At 49.0% G+C, this 10,942-nt stretch overlaps 1 protein-coding gene across 8 annotated transcripts in view; it reads left to right on the top strand.

Moving 5' to 3' along the window:
* The window catches only part of RFFL (ring finger and FYVE like domain containing E3 ubiquitin protein ligase), a 67,874-nt gene extending 57,600 nt beyond the window's left edge, over nt 1–10,274 (top strand). For 7 of the 8 annotated variants that reach the window (XM_059997751.1, XM_059997755.1, XM_059997757.1 and 4 more), the window contains 4 exons: nt 2,473–2,556; nt 3,534–3,744; nt 4,958–4,981; nt 7,591–10,274. In XM_059997751.1, coding sequence (XP_059853734.1) covers nt 2,473–2,556; nt 3,534–3,744; nt 4,958–4,981; nt 7,591–7,772 — 501 coding nt within the window. In that variant the 3' untranslated portion in view covers nt 7,773–10,274. The remainder of the gene's footprint in view (nt 1–2,472; nt 2,557–3,533; nt 3,745–4,957; nt 4,982–7,590) is intronic. The other variant, XM_059997750.1, reaches the window with a different exon arrangement.
* The last annotated feature ends 668 nt before the right edge of the window (nt 10,275–10,942 follow it).

Consider the following 10,942-nt stretch of genomic DNA (forward strand, 5'->3'; position numbering starts at 1 on the left):
CTTGGGCAATAGTGGGAGGATTAGGACCTAAGAAATCCGTTTTCCACATCCAGTTTGTCACTGACTCTTGGGTCAGTTTGGGTGAGGTTTGAGCCTATAACAATGAAATGGGGTTAGTAATCCAGACCACTTTTGCTCTTGCCAGGATGTTGGGAGGACAGACTAGCGTGATCTCACGCCTAAAGGGCTTTGAGCCGCCTAGAGCAGGCACGTGCCAGTGTTGTCAGTTCCCACACAGGATGTGGATGGCTGCTACCTCTTGTTTATGATCACTTCCTTTGCCAGGATGGGGCCCCCTGATTCAGCTCTGACGAGCACTGAGGCATAAAGGCCACTGTGATAGCATGCTTTACCTTCAGGAAACTCAGCAGCTCCCTTGTTGGCTTGAGCCTGCTTTCTCCCCAGTGCGCTCTGGAGTTTAACTCTTCCCTCAGCTCTGGCTCTGTCTGCTGGACAGGTTTGGGCTCCTGCTTTGACTTCCTCCCTTTGCTTGACTAAGTGTTTTCGCTGTGTTTATGGGGAGCCAGGAGAGTGCCTTGAGGGATTTTTTTTTTCCCTCAAGAACCTTCAGGTGGCTTTTCCAATGAAAGGAGTCGGTTTTAAGCTTCCTTTCATTAATCAGAAGTTTCCAGACTGCACCCACAGGAGACACTGTGTACCGGATCTCATTGGGTACTTCTCTGATGTTTTCAGAGGGCCTTCAGGTCAGCTCACATCCCCTGTTCTGGTGAGGTCTGCATTTTGTCAGCCAGAAAAACAGGGGAAGCAAAGTAACTTGTGCGTGGCTGCCCAACGATTCTACAGCGAACTGCACCCAGGATGCAAATCTGCTTATACCATTCACCCTACCAGGGCCCTTTCCTGTACCTTTAATGTCCTGGCAGTAGTTGCTGGTGAAGAAAGTGTGTGGAATAAGCACAACTGTGCACACATATTCATTGTAGATTTTGGTTTAGCCAGTGGGCAAACTGAAAAGACAGGAGCATACTTTGCAGCATGAGATCTAGTTTCTCTTTCCTGGAAAAGAAAGGACATACAAGAAGCTGTCTACTTAGGATGAGGTTAGGCTCTGAAAGACTTTTTGTAACTCCAAGGTGACACCAGGAGGCCAGTGTGTACTACACCGACGTAAATATAAGAGAAAACTAGACGTTGTTTTGGATGCATCTCCGTACATGTGTACTATATGTGGGGTTGTATCGTCCCTTGGCATTTTTGGTGGTGATGGTTATTTCTACTCTTCATTGCCACTGTAGTTGCTTGCCTGTTCTTTTTTTTTTTTTTTTTTTTTTTTTTTTGCAGTATGCGGGCCTCTCACTGTTGTGGCCTCTCCCGTTGTGGAGCACAGGCTCCGGACGTGCAGGCCCAGTGGCCATGGCTCACGGGCCCAGCCGCTCTGCGGCATGTGGGATCTTCCCGGACCGGGGCACGAACCCATGTCCCCTGCATCGGCAGGCGGACTCTCAACCACTGCGCCGCCAGGGAAGTCCGCTTGCCTGTTATTAATTAGCTCCGTATTATGCATCCTAATCTGAGATGAGCGGCTAGAGGCAGTGAGTGACTGGTTTCTTTTACTGAGACCAGTGGAAAAGACCTGTGAGCTCAGACACCTCTTTGCTCTGGGCTCACACCAGGCCCTTTGCCTGTTGGGAGCAGTGGGTGAAGAGGATCTAGTTAAGGGATTTGTGGCTTCAGTGGTGATGGGATTAGGAGGCTCACAGTTCTGACTACTCTGTGGCAAAACCTGAAGGAGTATCTAGGAGGAACCTTTTGAGAAGTTAGAATTCTAAGCAGAATGAAACTTCTTAAGCACAGGCGTTTGTCTTAAATAGTCTCAGGCTAATAATAATTTTTGACCAGGTTTCAAGACAGCTCTCAGTAATAGTGTGCCCTGCTGGTTGGAGCATATTTCTAGAATGTGAGAGCAGCAACTAGCCAGAAGAGAGGGGTAGGGTGGTGAGGGTCTGGAAACTTTGTCTCATCCAGGCCAGATGAGGAAGTGGGGGAGATTTTGTGTGGAGGAAGGGAAGCTGTGATATGAACAGCTGGGAAGAAAATAGTTGGCATTGGTCTGGGGGCAGAACCAGGGACGGTGGGCAGAAGTTGTCAGGAGGGTAGTTTGGGGTCAGTATCAGGAAAAAACTTGACAGCGGTCCCTCACAGGAGTGGACGTGTTATCTTCCTTTCACTCGGAGTGTTCAAACAGACTAAATTGACGGTGAGTGGCGGTTAATGCCGTCCTGGTGGTGGGCAGAATTAATGCATCTTGTTCTAGAGTTGAAATTTATTTCTATTGCTTCCCTGCCTGACAAAGTCAGTGTTAAAGAGCAGGCTTTTGTAGTGCTGTTATGCGAGACTCCAGATTTCCGGGGGAGATGGGAATGCGTTTTGGATATGGTGTGAGCTGGCAAGAGGCCCATGCTATCCCTGGGACATCTCTGTGGATGTGATGGCACCTTTTTCTTCCCACAGGCCAATGGCCATGTGTCTCAGGACCAAGAGGAACCCGTCTACCTGGAGAGCACAGCCAGAGCACGTGCTGAGGATGAGACGCAGGTGGGGCCCCTGCTTGGGTCTGTGCCTTTGCCTTTGCTCTTTCACTGGCGTTCTTAGGATGTTATTAGGAACCTCTTGGCAGACTCAAAGTGGAGAGAGGAGAATCAGTGTGTGATGATAGTCCTTCTGAAATTCTGTTTTCAGGGGTGGAGTTTAGTGTTAGCATTCCAGATTAACCTTTGTGGCTGTCAGTGTGTTCGTGTGGAGTTGTGAGTCACAGTGGAGACTGGGGAGCCACATGGCCCATTAGTTTCCAGTCTCTTGACTTTCTAAGAGCTGCCAGAGGGCAGGCTCCCGGTGCCGCTGTGCAAATCTTGTTCTTTTCTTCTGCTTCTAGCACACAGTAGCCATTGTTAGGGGAAGGAAGTCAGATAGTCAGGAGGAAAGATGGGAGGGAGTTCAGGCCTCAGCCGTGGCGGGCCCAGTGCACAGGGGGGCACAGCCATCGGGGCCGTGGAGCTGTTGTCACGGGTGCATAGAGAGGATGCTTGACCAGGAGGTGGGCTCCTTCGTGGGAAAGCAGAACTGTCTCCGGGGGAGAAGGACCAACACCATTCTCAGTAGTTTCTGCTGCTGCGTTTAGTCATCACAGCAACCCTGTGGGGCAGGTCCGCTGCCTCTTCTTCATGGAGGGGCAGTTGGGCTCCGAGAGGTGAGCCACTTGCCTGATACTATTCAGTACTAATCAGCGGAGGAATCAGATTCAAAGCCAGGGCCACCTGCCTCAGACTGCAGCTCCTTCTACTGGGTCATGCTGCTGGGCGGGTCGGGCCGGCTGCGCCTGAGCACAGGGCTCGGGTTGGGAAGACACCGCGGTCTCTCTTGCGATGCAGGGCGCCGTGCCAGCTACTACTCCTGTTCCTACTCCTCTTGAGGCCAGTCACCAAAAGCACGGGGTGATGAGTGCTCTGGGGTCCTGGGAGGGAGAGCCTGGGTTGGGGGAGCTGAGCCCACCGATCTCATCTTTGCCTTTGCAGTCTGTTGACTCAGAGGACAGCTTCGTCCCAGGCCGGAGGGCCTCTCTGTCTGACCTGACCGACCTGGAGGACATTGAAGGTCTAACCGTGCGGCAGCTCAAAGAGATCCTGGCTCGCAACTTCGTCAACTACAAGGGCTGCTGTGAGAAGTGGGAGCTGATGGAGAGGGTGACGCGGCTGTACAAGGATCAGAAGGGGCTACAGCACCTGGGTGAGGGGCCGCCTGGGTGACAGCTGCACGGAGTTCCAGAGTGTTTGCTGTCTCTCTTGAGAGTCGACATCGACCTGACTAAATTTCCCTGCTTTTAGCCCAGGAAGGAGTCACCTTACACATCTGCAGCCTCTAATAATAGCTGTCCTTTGGAGTTGAGGGCTGGGATTGGGTATTTACTCCTCAGGGCAGCCTGTGAAATAGGCGTTATTAGTGTCTTCCTTTTATTGTAGAGCCCAGATTTGAACTGAGGATTTCCTGGTCCAAGTCCGTGGCCTTTCCCCACACACGTCACCCGTGCCATACTGACTACTGCCTTTACCAGTACTCCTTCTTTGCACACACGGTGCAAGAACACTGTGTCCTGCCTGCACTTGGGCTGCTCATTTCCCAAAGCATGGTATCATTTTCAGCGATGCCCAGTAAAATATCAAGGTCTGTGCTCAGATGAGTTTGGAAAAAAAAAAAAAAGAAACTTTATGTCCCTGCTGCTGATTCATGGTGGATGAATAATGGAACAGTAAAGGCAGAGAAGTTCTGCAGAAGAGAGAGGAGTTGAGCCGTGTGGAACTCTGCATTTCCTGAAGTGACTTCACCCAGAACCTACCCCCGCCCCCTGCCCCCCAACAACCCCTCCCCCGCTGATTTGGTCCTGCAGGTTGTCTTGACTCCTTGCCTGCTAACAGTGGTTGAAGTCGGATTTGGGGCTCTCCTCTCCCAGAAGCTCAGATTCGTCAGAGTTAGGGGACATCTGACTGGTCACCTGATCACAGACTCTCCCCTTTGGGATCGTCCCCAGAACCTCCCTAGAGTGGCGAGGACCTGGGACTAGGAGATGGCTCCGCCGGGGGGCTGCATCCCGACTCCCTGGCTGACTGGATCAGACTGTTCCTCCTTTCTTGACTTAGTGCTGGCTTCAGAAGCATCAGAAAAGGACACTGTGCTTATGCAGTATCCTTCCTGCTTGGCAGTTTTGTTCATGGCAAAGCAGTGGAATCTCTCTTTCTAAGACTAGACCAGACACCCCGGCAGGAGCTGTGTGTGAGTCCTCCGCATGTAGGGGGAGTGAGGAGGGCGGGTGTTCTGTCTGGGCTCTTGGCCGGCCTGGTTCCCAGCAGGTGAGCAGTCAGAGTTCGGAAGTGAAGGCAGGGTGGCTGGAGACTTTCCTCGTGCCGTCACATATTCAGACGCCTTCTTTCTCTTTCCTTTCCAGCATGTGGTGCTGAAGACCAAAACGGTATGTAGTTGTTCCTGTTTGGGAACAGGCTTAGGCTCTTAGCTCTTCTGTCCTTCCCCTCCTTCAGCCGTGATTCCTGTTATCAGTCTAAGAATTCATGTCAGCGTCCAGAGAGGGTGTGGGGGAATTCACTGGGAACCAAGGCTTTTCAGCATCTCTGGAAATTCTCATCCCTGTCCCCGTGAAGGGACAAGAGTGGCAGGACACCTAGGGGCAGCCTGATCTGCATGCCTCTGGGTTGTCAGAGCTCAGAAGCCAGCATTTGTAAAATATTCAGCAAAGCAAGTGGTGGCATGTGGCACATCCGGTGCATTTCCCACACTCCTGGGGCTAAGGCACTCCCTCGCCTATAGTTTTCACTCCATTTTGGTCTGAGTGGGAAGGGTTTCTGTGTACACCTTCAGGGAAATCACTTGGGATGTTTCTCAGCTTCTGGTACCAACTAAAAAGAAAGAGTGGTGGGAACTTCCCTGGTGGTCCAGTGGTTAGGACTCTGAGCTTCCACTGCAGGGGGTGCAGGTTCGATCCCGGGTCGGGAACGAAGATCCCACATGCCTCGCGGTGTGGCCAAAAAAAAAAAAAAAAAAGGGTGGTGACCTGACAGCCTTGTTTGTACAGGGCTGGGTAGTGGTTAGAACTGCTCTGGGGATAGATCGGCGCTCAGCTGCCACAAACTCACCCATGTGTTAAAGACCACCACTGGGCCTTTGGGCACCTCCAGAACACACTGCAGGAATCTTGACTGCAGATCCAAATCATTCTAAAACATGCTAGACCTTTTTGAAAGCCTAAAGGCTACATGGCTGTTTTACTAAATAACAAATTTGGAGAGTCTTCTGAAAAAGTTTTAAAGTGCTTTGCAGGTCCCTGCACTACTCTGAGAACATCCTTTCTTGGGGAAGAGCTCACAATCATACAGTTCAGAATGGGGCACAGTCTTCTGGCTGATAAATTCTCAAGAGTTGAACTCCCCCAAATCATTTGGAGTTCTAAACTGACTCCCTCATCTGATAGCAAGATCTGGCCAATCCACTTGGTGTCTTTCTTTTTCTGATTCCTTGGAAGAATGCTGGCAACTGAGTTGATGAATTTGTTAATCCTGATAGAAATAATCAGTAATGAAATTCTATAAATTACTCCAGCTGATCTTAGGTATTTATATAGTTCAGTTGTTTCCAAACCTTCCCTGTTAGGGCCAACAGCTCCTCAAAGGGGTAAATAGATTTCACTACCTCTTAACAGCCAGCCTTCCTCAAGTGCTTCTTGACTTTTTGAATAGTCCAGGGAACAGGAAAAGAAAGTGCAGAGGCAATGGAGTGTGAGAGAATTCCCTGTGGAACCGTAGAGGTGGCTGGTATGGGGCCAGTTGCCTGTTTATAGCTACCTGGTTCAGGCTACCATTTAAAACATGCTGGGGATGGTTGGCTTTGGGGAAGTGAAGGTTTTTCTGTTCCTGCAGCTAACCTAGGATGCTGGTCATGCCCACTGTATCTTACCACTTGCACAAGCCAGTTAGCCTTGTCGAGAACTGTGCACTGAGCAGTTAATACTCTATTGGCAGTCCCTGCCCTCAGGCCCCTTGCCCAGAAGTCCGCCTGCCTGGATTTGAACCCTTGGGCAAGCCACTTAACCCTTTGGTCTCAGTTGCCTCATCTATAAAATGAGTAACAAGAGTACCTGCTTCATAGTTTTTGTGAGGATCCAATGAGTTAAAACATGCAAAGCATTTAGGACCCTGCTAGCACCTGTAAGCTTGCAATAAATGTGGGCTGTTATCATTCCCTTGGGAGATGTTCATTTGTCAGACATTTAGAGAGCACCTACCATGTGACTGGTTGCAGGGGTTCAAAGATGAAAATCAGACCTCAGAGCACATAGCAGATGCTTCGTACATTATTATAGAAATTGATTGCATTTGTTGAATTTAGGGGCCCATAGTGTAGTAGGGAGACAAATAGGCAAACTGAAAAATTCTCATGCAGTGTGATGAGCAGTCATGAGAGTATGAATAAAGCTGTGTGTGGGGAGCAGAGAAGAGGGATCCATAATCTCTGCCGGGTTCTTGCACCACGACATCTCCTCAGAGGAAGCCTGGGGGTCGTCTGTGGCATGGCCCAGGGGCTCCTGTGATCCTTGGCTTTATTAAATTGGGGATATGTTTACATATAAGCCTCATGATCCTTAGTGAGCCATTCATTACAGCTCCATTTATATCTAAACTTTTCTGAACCAGTTTTATCTTTTCATCATGTTCTGCCTCAGAGTATTAAGTCCCTAAGTGCCACTCACTGGCTGTATTACAGCCTCAGTTGTCTGAAAATTATTTCTTTTAAGCTTTGAGGACTTTGCCTTATTTAGTTCTCATGTTCTGGGGACGTCTTTGGTCTACAAGTACTTGACTCTTCAAATCTATAGCCTGACCTATAGAGGTGCAGATTAAACAAAGAAGTGAAATTAACTACTGGGGAAAAGTTTTCTTGGAGTTCAGTTTGAGTGAAGTATGTGGATTTGGGGGGGCTTTTCCCAGTGTGCCCCCTGTCCCCCAACCCCGTACACTTAGACAGTCTTCTTACTTTCCTCTATACCCCCTTTCTGCTGTGTGTGTCCAGGGGGAGCAGTGCCATCCAGCCTGGAGGAGAACCTGTGTCGGATCTGCATGGACTCGCCCATCGACTGTGTTCTGCTGGAGTGCGGCCACATGGTCACCTGTACCAAGTGTGGCAAGCGCATGAACGAGTGTCCCATCTGCCGGCAGTACGTGATCCGAGCCGTGCACGTCTTCCGATCCTGAGGGCTTGTACCAGCTTCTTCAGTGCCTTACAGGGACATAGCTCGAGGTGTCTGGGCCCACAGTTGGCCAGCTTGCAGGGGGGCAGCCTAACAAGAAAATCTGCAGTGTTCCCAAGACCAGGGCAAGCAAGATGCTGTGTCACCTCTGGGCATGCACAGATCGCACAGGCAAGTCCCTGTTTCAGCGATCTTGGGGTGATGATGGTAACTAATGAAGAGAGGACTTTCTGGAATTTGGACCGTATCTTCCTCCCTTCCTCTGAGAACCTAAACAGTTTCACCCTTCCTCCTGTAGCCCACCCATCCCCCTGAACTGCGTGTCTCTGTTCCACCCATCGGAAGTCCTGGTGGAAATGGCTCTCTTCTTCCCCAGCACATCTGGATTCATTTCTGGTCCCTCTGGCTTTCTGTGCTTTAACCGACCTTTGCTAAAGTCTCTTGCTACATTACCTAAAATCCATGTGTTTCTTCAGACCAAAAAGATGTTAGCTTCCCAGACCAATAGTGATCCTCCTTAGGACAGAATTTGGCCCAGTAAACTCATTTCTGGCGAGAAATGAAACACAAATGCTATGGAAAAAATTTGAAGTCATTAAGAGTTGCTTCCTTAAGTGCTGGGATTGGAAGCTATCAGTCTCTTGACCTGACCTTGGCAGTCAACAAAGCATCTGGCTTTCAAACTGCTGGGAAATTCCAGTCTCTGTGCGCGAGATGGTGCGTGGATCATCTCTGCTGCTTCTCTTGGGGCCTGACTTTGTGCCATCCTTAATTTTAGTTTATGAGAAAAGGGAAAGCATTGGGTGGAAGCAATGGCTTTCTGCTTGGCTTTGCCTTGTCCAGCAGCCAGCCTTAAACCACTTTCCCCTGAGCGTGAGATCCCTCTTTCCCATGGAGGTTTTAAACATGGTCTCACTGAAGGAACAGAGAGAGAGAGCCTCACGCTTCTCTAGCTAGACTTCTCATGAAGCTCCCAGAGACTGAGCATGTAAGACAGAGCACCTAAGAGGTATCAGAAGGTACTGAACGAGGCTGGATTCAGCCCTTGAGCAGACAGCTGGAAGTCTTAGTTCCCCAGGTTGGTGGGGACTCCCTACTCCCATTTCCTTTCTCAACCTGCTGATTTAGGGGCAGGTCAGGAAGAAGCATTCTCTAGGCCCTTTAGGAAGGGCCGTGCAACGAACAGGTGATGTTCTCGAGCCCTCTTAGTGTCTTTTCACCACTGGAAGAGCTTAAGTTTGCCGGAGAAGCTTAACCAAGCACAAACGTACGTACTGTGTACTATCAGAAGAGTGGTGTGTGCTGCCGTCACTACTGGGCGAGCTATGCAAACCCTTGAACACCCGAAGGCCTTGGCAGTCCCCCCACCCCCACCCCATGCAGCCAAGATCTCTCAGACTGGAAGAACCAGTCATGACTTTGAAAGCAGTGGGAAACCTCTAAGAGGACCTGTTTATTGGTACAGACATGTTTAATGCTTTCTGTCAACCACTAATCTCTTTTGGGGGAGTGAAATAATTTTAAAGTGGTTGTCAGCTGAACACTGGACCACTTACCTTGACATTATACTGGGTGATTTGATTCTGAGCTACAGCCTTTCTAGGAACTGGGGGAGTCAAGAAATTTCCCTATAAAGACATCGTCTTTCATCTTTCTGCTGGACAGTAAATACTACAGTTTACAGTGCCTACCAGTTTAACAAAGGATTCAGCTACTCCTCAATTCCACTGTGAAACAGGTCTACATGTATGCAGCTCAGTTACAACCTAGCAATAACTTCAGGGCAGAAGCTGGCTGTCTCCCTACTTAAAACTTGCTTTCTCTGCTGAGGCCTTACCTCTCCCTACCTCCCAACTTCCCTCTTAGACATGAGTTAATAATATCCTGATGGTTGGTCTGTAACCTCAGTAAGAATTAGAACTGATGTCATTTACTCATTTTGGAGAAAGAACTTGCCTTGAAGTCTTCTAACCTCTTTTGGTGGTTTCCATTTACGAAAAAAAGGTGGCAAACACCTCCCCCCACTTTTTTTGTATCTTCTTTATTCCTACACCAAGTAAAAGTTGGGAATTCTAAGATCCCATTTCAGTTACTATCTAACCTAGGTAGAAAACTTGACTTTTATCCTTGAATATTCTCTCCTGCTCCTCATAGGTCCTTGGTCTTAATTATCATGGAAACATCTAATTCTTCCATTATTCCATGGCTTTTGCTGTGACTGTTCTGAGGTTTCAGTTGAGACTTGTTTTAAAAGACATGGACAGCTGACTGGTTCATAATACATTGGAATAGCTGGATCCAAACTAGTAAGAATAAGCTGTACAGGAATTAGTGCTCAATATAAAATGTATAAATTTGTTGAAATCTTTTGGATGTGAATGTGTTATTTCAAGTGGCTTATGTTAAGATTTTCTCAGACTTACTTGGGTGTTAAGAGCAAACCCAAATGTGTATTTTTTGTTACAGAGCTCTGCTTTATAACTTTGTAATAAAGTTTCAGTATAGATGCCTGTCTGATCTGGTGTGAGGATACCAGAGGTCTGACAGTTAAGACTGACATGAGCTGACAAACCACAGGCTAATCCCAGGCACCCAGGCATGCTCTTGAGAGACTGCATTATTTTTGGAGATGCTTGGGCCATGTGGCCTTGGTCATGGAAGAGCCTAGAAGAGGATGGGACCTGGGTAGGAAAAAGGACCAATCCTAAGTCCAAATAGGAAAACGCAAGTGAGTTCAGGCATGGGACACTGATTTGGTAGAGGCAGACCTTAAAGATGTGGGTAGAAAGGAATCTAAGGACAGCCAGGGTGCCTAGTTAAGTCTTCAGGTGACCCTGGGAGATGGACAGTAGCTTGTGGATACAGCTGTGGTGGCTGGAGTGTGGCTCAGAGGTTGGCCCAGCATCGAGGGCAGAGTGCCCTGTCTGTGCAGGTCTGTACGCCTGCCTGACCAGGTGTCCAGGGGAGGGGACCCCTGAGTAGGCCGCCTTTGGGAGAGCTGGATTAGTGCAGATCTGCCCTGTGACTGAGGAAAGAAGAAATCTTGCCAAAAGGGCATAAAGCCTCGAGGCTGAGCCATAGCACTTTGTCCTCATTGTTCTGGGCAGCTGACCTGTTCAGCACCCTGGATGACCTCTTGTCTGCTGCCAACCAGCAGCAAGTAAACAAAGGCTC

The sequence above is a fragment of the Delphinus delphis genome, chromosome 19, assembly GCF_949987515.2.
Source record: "Delphinus delphis chromosome 19, mDelDel1.2, whole genome shotgun sequence".
Lineage (NCBI taxonomy): Eukaryota > Metazoa > Chordata > Mammalia > Artiodactyla > Delphinidae > Delphinus > Delphinus delphis.